At 42.9% G+C, this 18,421-nt stretch overlaps 1 protein-coding gene across 5 annotated transcripts in view; it reads left to right on the top strand.

The window, feature by feature from the left end:
* cpvl (carboxypeptidase vitellogenic like) overlaps positions 1-18,421 on the top strand; it is a 102,893-nt gene that overhangs the window by 65,176 nt on the left and 19,296 nt on the right. For all 5 annotated transcript variants that reach the window (XM_041185087.1, XM_041185085.1, XM_041185083.1 and 2 more), the window contains 2 exons: positions 5,757-5,930; positions 12,259-12,441. In XM_041185087.1, the coding sequence (XP_041041021.1) occupies positions 5,757-5,930; positions 12,259-12,441 (357 nt within the window). The remainder of the gene's footprint in view (positions 1-5,756; positions 5,931-12,258; positions 12,442-18,421) is intronic.

The raw sequence follows: 18,421 nt of genomic DNA, 5'->3' as shown, positions 1-18,421 counted from the left end.
GGTTGCACGGGTGAACGCATTTTGTCACTTTATAATCTGAAAATATATTCGCTTTCACTGAATGGTGTCTGTCTGCTTCATTTACAGACTTTGTAAGTCCCCTGCACCCTCCCACCCAACCTATCAGTTCAGCACGCGGCCAGACCACGAGTGATTCTGGAGAGTGTGTGCTCCAGGAGCCTCCTGCAAGCATTCTCTCACGCACACAGACCCTCCCTCCATCACACTCCTAATCTCCATGTTCTTATCATTTTCAATGCTGCCTGCTGGGGCTCTGTTTTGGTTGTCCATTTGAGCGGACCTGCATCTCCACCCACATGCTGATCGTACGCCCATGCAGCACCTGTGCCTATCCAACACAAGGCTCTGTTCACTTTCAATTTTGCAAGATGGCTGTAGTGAAGTGTGTCTTCAGCTCTGCCACTCTTTCCCTTCCCCAGTCACCCATGTCCTTTCTCCCATCACTGTTGACGCCCCCCCGACATCGCCTTCCACTTCCCCACCATCACCTGCCAGCCAGAACCCTTTTCTTTCCAGGATGTCCAGGGAACACACACGTTCCCTATCTTCCCAAGAATCCCACCCCCATCCACATTGATCTCCCCCGACCCCCTCCTTGCCATCCCCAGGGATCATGTCTGCCCCCAAGTCCCCACCAACCACCCTTACCATCCCTTCTTCCGCTACCAATGCATCCTCAGCCTCCACCCTATCAGCTCACTCTGCCCTCTCTCGTACTCACCATTCCCTCCTACCATACCCACCCTAAGTTTGCTTCCCTGGAGACAGTCATTGACTCCACAGACCTCTCCCTTGCACATTCACCTGGACAGCTTCACCCCCTTGCTCCTTCCTCACCCAGAATCCTTCCGAAGTCCGTCCTTCCCCAAAGTCCTGCCTCATTCCAAACTCCTCCTCCTTCCCCGCCAACTCTTCCCTTTACACGTTCCTCCTCAGTTGCTGCATTCTCCTCCCATTACACTCTCCTCCCCCCACACTCCCTCCTTCCCCCAAACCTCCTCTCCCCCCACGCACCACAGTTTACCCCCTCCCAACCTTATCTTCCCCCGGTACATATTCCTACCTTCTTCTCCAAGTAAAACCTAGACCTGACTCTCCCAACCTCCAGTACACCTTCTTTTCCCACTCAGCTGGACCTTCCACCCCACCCCCTCGACGATCATCCCCAACAGACCATGGTCATCAAGACACTGATGTCCTGAAGCAGAGCCTCAGCCATGACTTTCCACCTTCAATGAGCTGTCTGGCGGCAGAGCTATGTCCATGAGAATCCACCCAGAATGTGATGCATACGTTCTTCCAGGGTCCAGTTGCTGTCGGGCTTCAGCATCTTCGGCTCCTCGGATGTTTGCGATGTGAGCAAGGCCCTGACAGTATGTCCTGACTTCTGCACGTCACACTTGTTAAGACATGTTCTGCACCAGCATGTTTTCCCACCGACCTGGGCGGTATGTTTGTGGGGAGATGATTCTGGCGAGCAGGCCTTATGATGATGTGAAGATGCATTAAAATGATGTTCCTGGTGTGCGGCAGCGGGAAACTCAGCCCACCATTGACGGGCCAAGCGGACGAACGCAAACTGCTTCCATGATGGTGTAAAACTAATTTTTGGCCTTCAGCCATATTGTCCGCTCACACCCGCCATGATGCTTGATGCCAACGGGAATGGAAAATTCTGCCCTTGGTCTCTGGCACTGAAAAATAAACAGAATGAAGTTTTATTCCTTCGGATTTTAATTATCTTTGGAGATTTTTAAAAAATAAAAATAATTTTTCTTGTCTCTTTTATCTTTCCCTTAATCCCATAAATTTTCCCCCTCTATTTACTTTCTATGATCTTTACATTGAATTAGCTATTCTAATTTTCACATCCTGCTTCAGAATCTGCATGCTTCAGGAAGAATGTGCCGATCTGATTGGATAATCAGATTGCTTGCCCTGTTTACACAGGTCCTAGACCTCTGCACAGGCTGCTGTACCAAAATAAGTTTCTAATCACAGCATGTTCCAGTTAAAAAACCCATTGGGGCACTGTTTAAAATTAGGGGTCGCCCTTTTAGGACAGACTTGAGGAAAAATTTTTCTGAGGATTGTGTGACTTTGGAATTATCTGCCTCAGAAGGTGGTGGAAGCAGGGTCATTGAATATTTTTAAGGCAAAGGTAGATAGATTCTTGTTAGGGCAAGAGAATCAAAAGTTATCGGGGTTAGATGGGAATGTGGAAATCGAAACACAAGAAGATCAGCCATGATCTTATTGAATGGCGGAGCAGGCTCAAGGGGCTGAATGGTCTACTCCTCTTCCTATTTCTTATGTTCTTATGGAAGTCAGTAGACTACTGTTAAGTATACTGAATGGCTAGCACCATTTGTTCTCCACTGACTTTAATACCCGGATCAATATCTTTTTGATGGTTATTGCACACAGTACTCCATGTGCAGTCCAACAAACATCTTGTGCATTCCAATATGTTTTTCATGTTATATTTAAAGCTGTACTGTCTAACAGTGCACAAAATGCTTGTCTTTCACAGGTAGTGCACAGAGATAACCAGTTGTTGACTGATGTCCAGCTTTATTCCTAATATTTATTCACTGCAATAGAATTTGGGACGGTACTTTGGGAATAACTAGCACAAAAAGATTCTACGCCCCTTCTAAGTCCCACTCCCAGGCTAAAAAGGTTGGCAGGCAAACTCTTCTTGGCTCCCTACCAACGTGTCTGTAAAACTAGACTCTGAGCACACTGGGGGGAAAAAAATCCTTGAAATCATCTCGAGCAATAATGTCCATCCTACAATTAGGTGACAAAGGCTGTCAGAATACCATGACACCTTTCCCTCTAATTCCTTTTTGTTACCAACTTGGGATGTGTCTAACTTCCATCTTCTGAAGAGCAGAAACTGAAAAGTGTTTGGTGAGTAATGTGTGGAACCTTGGGGAAACACATTGATACACATAACATATTACACTGAGCAAACTGCCAACACAACACTTCTAATGTAACAATCCTTCAGTAAGATTATTACTCTGGAATCCTGTTGATTCATTGCCAGGGAATTGAAAGCTGAAGCCTATGAACTTGTGAAAAGTGCAACTTGTGGTAGTTTGAATGTTTCATAGTATTCAAATCATTGCTTCAATTTTTTCTTAAAATTATTTTATTTTCTGCCACATTTATAAATTATCTTGCAGTGTTTGATTTATTCCCAGAATAAAAAATTTTGGTGGGTCAGAAATGTTACTCTAATAAATATAATATGACCTATTCCTAGGCATCATTCAAAAATAGCTGAGGTTGGAATAATTTAACACTAAAGCTGATAATGTGCAGCAGCTTGTAATTTTTTAATGCAAGTTTACTACATAAATCGCCAGTTCTACAAATTGCAGTGCAGTGTAAATAAAGAACATATGTTATCCTAAAATGGTAACCCATTGTCCTTTAGCCTACAAAACAAGCCTTCTGTTTTCTTTTTCTTTTCAATATTGATCAAAAGTCAAAAATTTGGCATGTAGCATTTCCTGCTTGAGGAATTTCTGATGGCTGATGGACTCTATCCTCCCCTCCACCCTCAGTCTTGGATGTTGCAGACATGTGCACATGGACATCCTTCCTGGTCTTGTCTGCAGCCTTCAAATTCCATTTTGATATGTAAGAATTACAGGATCATGGCATAACTTGCTTTACTGGATTTCAATTTTGTACTTTTGAGAAGTTTTACTGGATGGTCAGCAAATGTAAAGCAAACGTTCAAAGGTGCAGCTTTAATCTGACTCAAATTTGTGAATTCCACAATTGTTAAAAACCATTAGTTGTGGAAGTGGGGAATTGGAATGAATTGATCTGTCGACAGAAAATCATGCGTGTCGCTAGTGCTATTTTGTACCATAAAGAATAATGTACACATTGTACTCTAGAATCAGACATGGTGAAATATGTCACTGGATCATTGGTGAGTAGCACAGTAAAAATTGGTATTTCTGCCCTATTAGGTTTGCATGCTGTTCACAATGCATTCCTGTGTCATTCATAATAAAAATTACAAGGAATACGAAGGAATGAGGCCATATAAATGATGTAATATCTGAGCAAAAGTAACGTTGACAAATACAGACATTGCACTGTGTAATATTACAAGAAATTATTCTTGGATGATCATGTAAAAATAATTTTCTATTGCTAGTCCGATGTTAAAGTCAAGTTCCTTTTACCTCATGTGTTTTCTATGATTAGCAATTGCTCTCCTGTAGGTTGCATATGGCAATGAAAATCTAAGTGCAACCTTCAAATCAAATGGAGTTAGAGGATAGAATAATTTGGCCAGTACAGAGGGAGAACTGCAACATGGGCAGCCAAAAGAAGTTAAACAGGAAAGGCAGAGAAAAGTTGGGAGTGGGAGGGCGGATTAGAGGAAGAGGGAAATTGGAGCTGAGTTAGAGGCTTGGTGCAGATGGGCGAGAATGGCGGCGAGTGAGATGAGTACATTTTGCTGCAGAGGTGAGTTTCTCTTGCAATTTGCAAATTAGGAATTTCTAACTATTAAGATAAAGAGTATTCAAAGTGAAAGTTTTGAACTGCTTAACCCATAGCTTTTAACTAATCTTATGTAATATAATGCAACATATAATGTAAATAATTTTGTACTCTACATAATTTTAAAATCTTCTATGAACATGATGTTCCTTGATATATCCATGATGTTGCAACTATCTAGTTCATGGTTCATGAGTTTTAGAATATACCTTTTAGTTTCAGAATATAACATATAGTTTTAAGAATTCAAGTTTTAACTGTAGAAAATGGGGTACATGCAATGTAAACAAATTGGGGGGGTTATTACACTTAAAAGATCAGAATAGAAGAGATTGAGCTATTAGGTGGAGAAACCTAAACAATGCATGACCTAGCTGAAAACAGAAACTGAAATGAAAAGGGAAAAATAGAAACTGGGAGGGTCAGTTTCCTTTCTAAGGAAACAATAACTGAACCTGGGATTTGGAAACCAAAACTTCTGGGCAGACTGAAACCAGCTGAGGCTACGTAAAGGGATACAGAACCGTCCAAGTAGTAGTTGCAGCTTGGAACTGGTGTGCGCAGTTTGCAGGTCGCTGAGAGAAGATAGCCAAAGTAAATGACAGTTAGATAGACCTGTACTGTAAGGGGATCACAAAAATAACTTCATCATTCATTGTGTGGAATGCAGCTGAGGCTTAATCTCAATTTGAATTTTGTGAGGGAACAGAAACTAGTTCAAAAATCTACTATGGTCACCAGAGTCTTGTGCCAAAGAAAGTAACCAGCAGATTACTTTGGCAGTATTGGAAAAGCAATCAGAACAAGGGACTGAGGCATCCACCATCAAGAGATGGTAAATTAAGTTTTACATCTGAGAATAGCTGAGCTAAGGAGAATTAAATTAGTCTCCAGAGGACTGTTGCATACTTATAGGTGGTCCCAAAGAATAAATAACTTTAAGATTGATGCGTCTTGTAAGAGAATTCTTGAGGGAAGTAAGAAGTAAACTTGAGTGCAATGTATATAATTATAAAACATCTTGTTAAGTTAATACTGCTTGTTTTGTTTAAGTCTGTTATATGCAATAAAGTTGTGTTTTTGTTTAAAAACGTGAAATCTTGTGGCATAGTTCTATTGGTTATAACAAGCTGTTCAGATTTCTCTTCAAATGTTAATGGCCCCTAACCGGATCATAATAATGATTTTGTTTTTAACAGGAACCTTTGGATCAAAATTACTTTGGTGCCTATTTATCACAGCCTGAAGTGAGGAGCTTTATTCATGTGGGAAACCTAACCTTCCATGATGGATCAGAAGTGGAGAAACATCTTTTGAAGGATATTATGCAATCAGTAAAGCCATGGGTAGCCATATTAATGAATAATTATAGGGTAAGAGTCACTTCTGTGGAGATGAGGCCAGTGGAACCAATTCTCAAAATATAAGCTTTGGTATATTTATTCTGGATTTTTAGAGCTGTATTTTGTGAGAATGACCCCAATGTTTTAGCCAAATTGGAGAACACACTAGAGTGGTGGAACATGAAACAAGAACATCAAACACTTGCATTTGTAGTACACATATAAAAGCATTCCAAAAAGCTTCACATAGGTGTAATGAAATAAAAGGCTACCGAGCTAAGGGAAAATATGAGCGATGGTCAACCATTTGGGTTCTTGGGTGGACCTTGGAGAGGACTGGGACAAGGAAGTGGAGAATTTTAGGGAGGGTATTTTAGAGTATGAGGTCATCAGCCATGGCTTCTTCTGGTGAGGTGGGGGGAGAGGGTAATGCACAAGAGAACATATTCAGAGGAACACGTAGTTCTAGCATGGAGGAGGGGACAGCACTAGAAAGGGATGAGGCTGTGGAGCAACTTAAACACCAAGTTTGAGAATTTTTATTTAAGGTGAAGGTGAACTGAGAGCCAGTTTTAAAAGGAAGTGGACAATACCAGAAGAGGGGGAACCATTTACAGTATTAACTAGCTTGGGGGCCAGGTATTAAAATGGAATTACAGTGAGCAAGAGACAGGTCTCATAGATAAGATGAGCTTAGAGACAGAAGGGAGAGAAACTAGAAAGGGATGTGATTCAAGGTTAGTCTCTTAGGGGATCTGAGGGGAGTTTTGGCTTAAGTGAGCATGGGGAAGGGAGGAAAGCAGTAGATGTGGCTGAACAGATTGATTGTATCTTAGTAACAAAGAATTGACGATCATCTCATATTTGTTGGAGGTGAGAATGGAGGGTTAGAACGGAATGTTTGAAAAGGTAGTTGGTAGTGGAAATAAGAAGCTACTTCACTCCAGTGAACAGATACAGATCTTGTAATGATAGCTAATGCGGTTACGTTCAATCTGTACCTTTTAGACTTGAGGGAAACGAATGTAAGCGTCATACCAGGACTGATGGCTAGGTTAGAAGATACCAAAAGTTTTGCTAAAGAGCAGGGCATCAGGCATGGAGATGAGGGAGTGATTGGGCTAAAGAATAGCTACAGGAAATATCTTGGGATGGCTGTCCAGGCAGTTGAGAGTTTGATAGTGCAATTGTGAGTGCCTTGGCTGGGGAGGAGAGAGGGGAGAAGTTTTTTTCAGGACAGACACTAATAAGTGGAATTGGAAAGAAATAAGCAGATGCAAGAAAAGTGCTTTTATTTTGTTATTTACAAGCGATTCCTTTAAGTGATAGGGCCCTTTAAAATTTTTTGGGTGTAGCCACACAGGCACGTCACTTAAAGGAGCCAATTTGTGTGCGGCTTGTGTGGAAAGGTTCAGGCAGTGGCACAGCTTAGAGGGTTCATTGGATGCAGGCAGTTAGGAACACAAGAAAGCAATTGAAGATGGCATTGTCAGTAATCAAGACCACAAGAAACCATGGAAAATGATGAGTTCAAGTGAGAGGCCATGAATCAAGGTAAGAAGGTTCATGTGGAGTGCAAGGTACAGTGAGGACAATATGTTAATGAATTCAGGGAAGATGGGCAAGGTAGGCTGAGGTGGAGATGGACAAAATTGTCGAGGTTGAAGAGTAGCTTCATGGAGCTGCTGAGAGAGGAAATGGAGGATATCTTGGGGTAAAACTTGGAGCGAGAGTTGGGGATTTTGCACGCAGTGAGGGATGTAAAGGAGAGCCGAAAGACAGGTGAGATGTTTGAAGCAGATGGAGTTGCGGGAAGAATAGGGAAAGGCCGAGGCCTGATTTGGTGATAGGGTTACACAGTAACTGTAGCTGTTTAGGTGGGTCAAGTAGTGGAAAGTGTAGCCAAGCAGGAGGCTTCAATAAGGGGAAAGATGTTGCCAAATGAAACACATGATGCATAATGTGTAATAATATACACAATGGCATTGATAATATTGGGTTATGTTTGATTTGGTTCATAGTTTTTGCCCTTTAAAGCACAATTACTAATCACTCAAAGGTGCATATTGAACTTTTTTCCAAACAATTAACAGTGTTGCATTGTCCACGACTATGTAAACCACACAACAGCTAACCAAATTGAAAATAAGCATTATTTTACAGTTTGACTTCCATCCTGTTAAGGCAACTGGAGGCGATGCAAGTTCAGGTCAACTACTGCATAAAAATGTATCATTTCTGGGCAGAATCTTTCATTCAGTGTGCGGGCATGTGCCCAACATGCTTGAGTGTAAAATAGCGCACGATAACATCAGGTGAGCATCCCGACGTCATCACGCACTTGGGCAATATTTCAGTCGGCATGAGAGTCAGCAGCGCACCAGCCAACAATTGAGAGGACTATTAAGCCCATTAATGGCACAATTAACTGGGATTTTCCACTGCTCATCCAACATCACGGTTGGCGGGCAGGCGAATCGACCAGGGGGCCTTTGCATTTTTCAGGAAACCTCATCCAAGGGCAGGATGAGGTTTCCATCATTAAATAAAAAAAAATTAAAAAGTTTGCACAGAATTTTCATGTTGTGTGTTCAGGTGACTGTGTTTCTGATGCATGGGCATTTTTTCCAGATTTTAAAACCAGTTTTTATTGGATTTGATTCCTTCAGCTCCCTGACACAGCTCTCTGCCTTCAGGGAGCTTTCTGTGAGTGTTTCCATCACCTGCGCTGACTTCAACACTCGCTCCTCCCGCCCCTACCTCAGCAGCACCGAGCATTTCAGTGTACTTTTCACGCTGGCTGGCCATTAATCACGGTTGGGGGCTAATCGCGGGTAGTGGGCCATATCCTGGCCGTGCCGACTGTGCCCATCCGCCAACCTCAAAATTCTGGCCTCGGTTTCCTTTATTCTCATCAGGAGTATGCTAGTATAGTGGTTAGGTTACTGGACTTGTAATCCAGAGACCTGGGGCTGGATTTTACACTCCCCTGCCGGCATGTTTTAATGCAGGGAGCCTTGTAAATAGAGAGCGTGGCCTGCCTGCCGCCTTCCTTTCAGCCCAACCTGTCTCCCATTTTACAGGGGGCAGTGGAGGTGATGGGTGGATTCCCCTTCACCTACCTTCCTACCCAACTCCACATTCAACAGATCATTCGCTGACATTTCTGCCATCTCCAACCTGATGCCAGCACCAAACACATCCCTCCCCTCTTCTTCCAGCATTCCAAAGGGACTGTTCCCTCTGTGACCATGGTTCATTCTTCAATCACCCCCAGTGTCTGCTCCCTTTCTCACAGCAATTTTCCATGTAAGCACAGGAGCTGCAACACATGCCCTTTTACCTCCTCCCTTCCCACTGTCCAAAGCTGCAAACACTCCTTCCAGGTGAAGAGATTTACTTGTACGTTTTTCAATTTTATTATACTCTCTTTAATGCACATGAGGCAGTCTCCTCTCCATCGGGAAGACTAAGCAGTGACTGATTTGTGGAATACCCCCATTCAGATCTTAAGTGTGAGCATAACCCCAAGCTTCTGGTCACCTGTCATTTTAATTTTCTGCCACGTTCCCACTCTAACATCCGTGCTTGGCCTACTACTGTTGAAACTCAATGTAAACTCGAAGAACAGCATCTCATCTTTCGATCAGACCACTTCACACCCTTCTGGTCTCAGCATAATGCAATAATTTCAGACTTCAATAATTTCAGATCGTATCCTCGTTCCCCATTTTTCAGGGAACAATTGATGATTCTGCTATTTCCATTTATGCCTCCTCTAAATCTAACTTCTGTTCATTTACTTGTCCCGTTACCATCGCCTTTTGCCTTTCACCATAATCCCATTGGTCAGTTTATTTCTCCTGTCTTTCACTGTGCTACAGGCCTTCACTTTGTTCTTTCTCCACCTTCCATCCTTTCCTTGCCGCTTCACTCACTTAAAATCTATTATATATCCAACTTTTCTCAGATCTGGCAAAAGTTCATTGACCTGAGACATTTGCTCTTTTTCTCTCATCACAGATGCTGCTTAAACTGCTGAGTATTTCCAGCATTTTCTGTTTTTATACGAGCCCTGGTGTTGTTCTCAATTGGTAAATTTCGTCATTTTAAAATTGGAAGTTAGGAGCATGTTGAAATTTGTGATAACTTTCCTTCTGCTGTTTGTCTTCTGCTTTATAGGGAAGCAGATAGTTCCTATCACACATAGTAGAGTTTCACAGAAACAAATTTGTTTAGTTAATAAGCCTAAACTTATTTAATATCATGTTGGGTGGAAACTTGTCAGTTCCTGAAACTAATTCATGGATTGTTATCAAGACTAATTAGGCCTCTCAGGCCTGCAGTGCATAATGTACTTTAGTCTCTGCCTTGTGTTCAGGGATCACTTGATTATTTCCACATTGCAACATGCACTCAACAGCTGTGAAGGGTTTTGTTTGGAACACTTAGCAATCATTCTACTCTTCAGATACAATTCTTAAATGTACCATAGGTTTTCTAAAGCATAAGAAAATGCCATTTCATCCAATTTATTGTCTTATTTTACATGAATTATGCTGAATGCTTAAACATGTTGTATGATAACAAGTGAGCTAGCAAATTATCTAGCAAATTGTACGGTTTAGTGTCATGATCCATGGGCAAAGGATGGTTATATTTACATTTGTCAACTTATAGACTTAATGGATTAGATTTTCATCCTTGAGACGGGTAGCAGGAGTCCAGAAAATTTCTGCCTTGGGAGAAAGTGCCCACAAGGATGGGATTTTAATTGTGGGGGTGGGTGTGGGCACGGGCACAGGCACAGGCTGCAGTCGAGCCAGCCGACCAGGGAAAAAGTTCGGAGGCAGCCACAGGGAGTGCGGGATGCCAAGATGGGCTGTTTAAAAGGCCCGCCTTGGTGCTGTGGGAATTCACCTCAGTTTAAATAAAAATAGGCCCTCACCCCATGCACTGCCCATGCCCCATCCATGCCACCTCATGGGCCACCACCCATCCCCTATGGCCCCTCATGCCTCCCATGACAAACCTCACACCCCCCAAACAACCTCAATGGTCCTCATGCCAAGATATGCCCCCCAAGCAATCCCTATGTCCCCATACTACCTCATGCTGCCCAAACAACCCCTATGGCCCCTCATACCTCCATTCCAAGCTATGGCACTTCCGTGCCCATTCACACAATGTGCAGTGTATAGAACCAAGAACAGTAGGATGTGGAAAAATAAAAGCTTTTTAAAAAAACAAGTCATTCATTGATAACTTTCTGCTTACTTTAAAAAAAACTCCTTTTTACAAATAAAAGTGTTAATCATCCAGATCCTTTAAAGTATCAATAATGAAAACCACAAGCCCTCGAAACCACCTTGTGTAAATAAATGTTGTGAAATTGACAGCATAGATCAGAGAACCAAAACTGTCAATCAGGCAATGTTTTCTCTGTGACTCGGGTGTTTTAGTACTTCAAAGGATGTCTGGGCTCTCAGCCAAGAATACATAATGAGGCTTCCCACAAATCAGGTAGCTTATTGAATCATCTGAGCCCCAGGGAAGATATTGCTTGATTGACAGATTAGGCTCTCTGTTTGTTGCCAATTTCACAATGTTTATTTGCACAAGATAAAGAGATTTCAATTGCTTGCAGTTTCTACTATTGATACTTTAAAGGATCTGGATTATCGACACTTTTATTGTCATGTTGTAAAAAGGTTTTTTTTAAGAAATTGGAAAATTTTCAATGAATTACTTTTTTGAAGAAAGCTTTTTTCACACATCCTACTTTCACTTTGGGTTCATTGGCTCTATATAATGTATAGTAGGTGAATGGGCATGGAAGTGCCATAGCTTGGCTTGGGGGGCATGAGGGGCCATACAGGTTGTTTGGGAGGCATAAGAAGCCATAGGGTATGTTTGGGTCCCATAGCTTGGCATGGAGGGCATGAGGAAGAGCTTTTTAACTTGCCTTTTAAAAGATCCCCTCATGCAGACTGTGGTTCTCTGAGGTGGTGTGAACAATGAAATTTTGAGAATTTAGTCTCATTCCATGAAAATTGCAGAGGACTAGGACATGCCTATCCCCTCACTGGAGCTGGTCAGCAGTTTAGGCTGTGGGCATTTGACTGGAACCAGTCTGCAATCTTAAAAGCCATTCCAGAAAATCAGACCCCAAGTGGGGAGAGAGATTGGAAATCCCAGAATGGGGTCCCAGCTGCCATTTTTAAGGGGCCCCTGAATCATCGTGACTTGGCAAAAATCCAGCCCAAAGTTCTAGTTCCTTCAGCATGTATTCTGTTCCAATATAGTGGACATTTGTGAAAGTCCTTCATATTTCCTATTCTCGATTTTATTCCTTCAGGTGTTGATGTATAACGGACAACTTGATATAATTGTAGCAGCTCCTTTAACTGAACGTTTTCTGCTTACTGTGCCGTGGTCCAAAGCTGAGGAATTCAAAAATGCAAAGCGGCACTTTTGGTTCATCAATCCCAGTGACACTGAAGTGGCCGGCTACGTTCGAAAAGTTGGCGACTTTTATCAGGTACCATACTTACAGTTATCTGTTGAATCTTTTGAGACCCCAAAGGGTATTTCCTGGCTTTGAGTTCTTGGGCAGGATTTTTCTCGTGGGCTTCAGGACCTTGACGTCCGGCTTAAATGGGGATTGAAAGCCTGCACGTTGTGAGGCTCGCTATCCAATTGAAAATGGCGGGAGTGATCTGAAGCTGGAGGGCCAATAAGAGTTCCTCTGGCTCAGAAAATGCAGCAGGCTGCCTTTTCATGTAACTAAGACAGTAGGTGCCCCTAGATTGCAGCGCCCTCTCTCCAGCCTTTTTAAACTGTCAAATAAAAAATGCCCTTAGCCACCGGGCCATCGTTGTCAGCGAGAACATTCCAATTGGCCTTTGACAATAGAGGCTGGATTTTTCCAGAGTTGGGCAGATTCCAGAGGCCTTTTAAAAATGCCAAGTGGGGCCCAGATACAAAAGTCCCACCTCCATTTCCAGCAGATCCAATTTTTTGCTGGTGGGCGTAATGGGGCAGGGCGTGAATCACACAGGCAGGAAACCTGAACTCAGGCCATTTGAAATTAGTGCTGAATTCAAAAAATCCCCATTTTCTCTGTTCCAAGGCCTTAACCCGCAATATAGGAACCACAAATTTATGGGGGAAGCATAAACGCTCTTGAAGGGCAGATAAGGTGTGTTTAAGTGTCATGATCTGAAATTATTTAAATCCCCAGCCCTTTAAAAATGAAAAAATGCTGGCTGTGGCTGCCAGTTAAAGTAAAAAAGCAAACCCACAGCTGGAACGCATTGGTTGACAGAACACCTTGTGTAGCTTTGAAAAAAAAACATTAGCCATCTGTTCCTGCAGTTTCAATAGAGTTCATTGTTGACATTTCCCTAGTCCTATTATTACAGCTGAACCCATGATGAACCCAAACCACTTATTTCAACAAAAGAACTGAATCCTAGGCCTTTAAACAATCCTTATTAGCTTAATAAAAGCAAAATACTGCAGATGCTGGAAACCTGAAATAAAAACAAAGTGCTGGAAATATTCAGAAGATTTGGTAGGACCTGTGGAGAGAGAACCAAAGTTGATGCTTCTAGTGGAATATGGCTCTTCTTCAGAACTGACTCAAAACATCAACTCTGTTTCTCCCTCCACAGATGCTGCCAGACCTGCTGTTTCCAGCACTTTGTTACTATAACCCTAATTAGTTGCCAGCTGCTTGTGGGCAGGTAGCTCTGTTGCCTCCTCCCCACCCCACCCTCCTCCATCCTGCCTTCGGGAAAACGGCCTGGGGGTAGGATGGTGCTAAAAACTGCGCAAAATTACGGATCCTCCCCTCTGGGCCCCTGCTCGCCCTCGTCAGGGCCTAAAGATTCAGCCCATTTTCTCAAAATGTTCCAACAGCAATTCCTAAGAATGTGGCCTTTCACACAAAATGGAAGTTGCACATTTTTTTTATCATCTGTTATTAGCAGAATAGCTTACTTGAAGATTAATAATTACCCCATTTGTAACAGCTGTAACTACTTTCAGGATTTAATGCAATCTTGCATAACTGCATGACAAATATTAGACATGAAGTGTCCTTCAGACTAAAGCAACTAAGATATTTACTTATAACTAAATAGCGATATGAAGCACAAAAATTAAGCAAGCACAAGATCGATGTAAAGAGCCATAAAAGGATAAGTGTATAATGGAGTTAATTATGCTATTTCTTTGGATGGAATATGAGTATCCCTTTAGTTTTGGTAGCTCCCCTGTCCATACATGTTCAGTTGATGTGCCATATGCTGGAGTGTTGTATCACTGATACTGGGAACAAAACTGAGTCTTTTGCCTGATCAAGTACTAAAATTTCATTTGGGTGACAAATGTCAGCTTTTAATATATTACTAAAGCATCTCCACACTTGTTTCCTTTGACATAGTCTTTCAAACTCACCACCCTCATTGACTGTAAAGGCTTCCTTCCATCATGCATTGGGCAGGATTTATCTGCGGGCTGCGGGATCCTGATGTCAGGTCAAAATGGGGTCCCAAGCCTACATTTGCCAGGGGCCAGACCAGGGGAGCTATTTTCCTGAAGGTGGCCTTTAGTGTATTCATCTTCCAATTAAGGTGGGCTTCCGATGTTGTTGGACCAATCGCAGGGCTGGTAGCCTCAGCAGCCCTACTGGGCACTAATGAGGTAGGCCTGAGAACATAACGGCCCCTCAAAATGGAATCACCTTCGGAGAGATAAAAATAATTCAATATTTTAGAGGGAGAAAAGTGAAATGCCCCACAGAAGAGAGGAGAAAGCCCTCTGGCTGCAGGTGGATTTTCCTTTCTGTGGCCCTGTTACTGGAGCACGTAGTCTCTGGCACTAATGACCTCCTGATCTGCTGCAGGGAAGCCACTTCTATTGAGCTAACGTTCTCCATGCGGTGGGAGGGGTGAGTGCCCCTCCTCAAGATGACCTGAAAAATCAGCCCTAATTTGGATTAGCTGTCCACCTTCATTAGTGTGGGCACTGATCCACTTCTGGGAAACCTCAAGCGGTGGGGATGTGTTGGAGAGCCATCCCAGTGCAGCTCACCCCTATTTTTCCACCCCCCATCTCTACAGGGCTGGGAAAACCCTGCTCTTGAGCAGAATTTTCTGCCTGCCGGGTGGGCACAACCCAACTTCCGGCGGGCGGGGAGCTGATCCCCACCGGAGAAGCGGGCCCTACCACCATTTTACCTGAACGGGCCAATTAAGGCCCACCCAGCGTGATGTCAGCCAGGAAGTGCTATGCGCTTCCTGTGCGGGCGGACGGGGGTGGGGGATTCCCCAAAAGCGAGAGTGCGCTCTTTCACACATGCGCATGAAAGAGCGCACATCTCCCTGAGGCAAAGTGCTGCCTCAGGGAGATCACTGACACTTTTAAAAACATTAAAAATAGAAAAAAAAATCCTTAACATGTCCCCCTCATGTGACAATGTCACATGAGATGGGACATGTTCATAAATTACACTAAAAACTTTATTAAACTGTTTAAAACCCTACATGAAACCTTATCCCGCCGGTGGATGAGGTTTCATGTTTTCTCTATTTCCCGCCGGGGCTCCTCTCCTGCCCACCAGCCTTAAGGTTGGACGGGCAGGTCCTTTAATTGTTTTAACGATCCTGTCAATGGCCTTAATTGGCCATTAACAGGTCAGCAGGCCCGCAGCTTGTTTTGCTGTGCCCCTGCCTTCCTGGAAATTTAAATGGGGCGGGATGACGTCAGGAGTTCCACCCAACATCATCCCGCTTCATTTCATGCGTCGGCGAGTGGGCCCCACCCATTGCTGGCCAACGGCAAAATTCAGCCCCTTGAGTTCAAAATCTTGGTCTTCATTTATGAATCCTACCATGGTGTTGCCTCTCCCTACCTTTACAACCTTCTACTGCCAATGTACTAGTCTTCCTACTCTTCCAAATTTGCATCCTACCACCTGCCGTTGCACCTTGTGTAAGAGAGCCATAGCCACCTTTGCTGAATAGTCGGGAATTAATTCTATTAGCCATTCCACCCCACTGGCTCTCTCTCTATTTTCAAAAGCTTACTAAAGTCTAACTCTTCAATCATGTCCTTGCAACCTTCCCTAAGATTTAGAAATAGTACTCTTGTCTCTTAAGTCAGAGGATTGCAGGCACAAGTTCCGTGAGAGAGACCTGAGCTCATAATCTAGGCTGACATCTCATTGCATTACTGAGGAAATGTTGCATGTCAGAGGCCACATCTCCTTCAGGTGGACTTAAATCAACCAATATCACCAAAACGGATTATCAGTTCATTATTTCATTGGGCAGAATCTTCTGTTTGGCGGGTGGGGCCCCCCTCACCAACGCAGGGTGATGTCACCCCGCGTCATTTAGATTTTCAGGCTGTGTGCCTGCCAAACTGTCAAAGGTCTATTAAGGCCATTAATAAAGTAATTAACATGACTAATGGACCTGCTCGTCCAACCTTAAGGTTGGCAGGCAGGCTGGGAGCCCAGGCGGGCTTCTGAAAAAGCATGAAACCTCATCCACGGACGGGATGAGGTTTCATGAATGTATTAAAATTTTATAAAATGTTTACATAAAAAAATTTGACATGGTCCCAGCTTATGTGACAGTGTCACATGAGTGGACATGTCAGTAATTTTTTTCGCTTCTTTGTTGAAATTTGCAAACCAGAGCTGATCTCCCTGAGGCTGTACTTAGACTCAGGGAAATGAGTGTGCTCTTTTGCGCGCATACGTGGGAAAATGCACTCCCGGCTCAGGGAACCCCCCCCCCCCCCCCCGCAGAGGGAGCGCATAGCCCCTCCTGGCGGACGTCACACTGGGTTGGTCTTAATTGGCCTGCCCACGTAAAATGATGGCGCACCTCCAAGTGGGGCCGCAGATCAGGAACCCACCCGTTATACCCCTTCCCACGCATCCCCCTCCCCCCCATCGCGACAGTGGGAAAATGTTGATGGTGGGAAAATGTTGCCCATTGTCTTTTTGTGTAACCTTATTGTGCACAAATTGTTCCTGTGTTTCTGCTAATAGAACATTGACCACACTTTAAAAATAGTTTATCGGTTGTAAGGTGCTTTGGGGCATTTGGAGGTCATGAAAGGGGCTATATAAATGCAAGTCTTTTTTTTCTCTTGATGCAAAAGTTTCAATTTGCTGAATAATTTGTGGGTTAAAATCACATAAATTTTAATCCAGGCAATCATGTGAATTAATCCCTGTACATTATGCACTCTTTGATATCTTGAACTCTAAAGATTCATCTGTAGCATTTTACAGACGATTCATTTCATTAAAGTTAAAGCAGTTATATCCAAGTTATGCAGCCCTTAGAAATCATGTTTCATTACACTGGTGCAAATTCAGCAGCCCACAGATGCCTCAAAACTCATCCAGATGGCAATAGCCATGAGACAGGAAGGAGGAAGTTTGCGATATTTTTTCTTAAACCACAAGCAGCATAATGCCATTATGCTTTCACTTTGATCACACGTGTGCAAAGCATGGTATTGAGTGGTGTGGGAAAGAAACCATAACTTGGAAGATGAATTAAACTTCAAACCATGTCAAGGGAGCGTCTCCTGTGTTCAGTATATAAGTGTGAGTATCTCCCTACAAACTGAAGTACAGGTTATTAACGATGAGTTCTTAGATTATTACTCCAACACATTTCTTTTGGGGTCAGGAATCTCCAACACATTTCTTTTGGGGTCAGGATTTTAACAAATAAAAGTAATGTCAATTAAAACAATAATAATGTCTCCTCGTGAGAAAAATGCTGAAAATACACCTTAAGTCAGTCAACATTTGAAGAACAAGAAGTTCATGTTTTGGCTAGAGCATTTTATCAAGTAGGTCTTTTTAAATTGTGTCAAGTGTTGAGTTTAATAGTGACTTGTGCCATGAAACATCATTACTGTATTTGAAAGAAGGAAAGACTTGTTTTTTTTATTTCCTGAGTGCACCCATTAATTAACCGATTGGCAGATTTTAGACTTTTCATGTATTTTTTTTGGCTGCTGCTGGTAAAATGAAAGGTGAGATATTCACTACCAACTACAATTAGAGCATATAGACTGAGCCCTGTTCCACTGAAGTGTAGATTGCAATCATATCTGGCCAGATGCTCTTTTTAAAAAAAAAATAAAAACAAAATCCAGTGATAGGGCACAGTAAAACCATCTAGTTGGTATTCTCTGCACTGCCTCGAAAAGAAACAAATTTATTTAATGGCTGAACTGTTTCCTTGTGCTGTTTTATATTAGCCAGTCCACTTTTCTGAATTTCCTTACCTGTAGGGCACAGATGCAGTGTTCTCTTAAACTTCTGTTTGCTGTGTGAAGCCAGCTTGTTGTGCTGAGTGGTCCCTTTAAGATTGACGCATGACCACGCATGTGCACATCTGAAAAGGAAGGTTGCTTGTATGTGACCTGTTTGTTCCCTGCGTGGCACATTTCCGATCACTGCACATCCACACATGTGCAAA

This window comes from Carcharodon carcharias, chromosome 3 (genome assembly GCF_017639515.1).
Source record: "Carcharodon carcharias isolate sCarCar2 chromosome 3, sCarCar2.pri, whole genome shotgun sequence".
NCBI classification, from domain to species: Eukaryota; Metazoa; Chordata; class Chondrichthyes; order Lamniformes; family Lamnidae; genus Carcharodon; species Carcharodon carcharias.
Note: the sequence above shows the minus strand (reverse complement) of the source record. Positions and strands in the feature narration are given on the sequence as shown.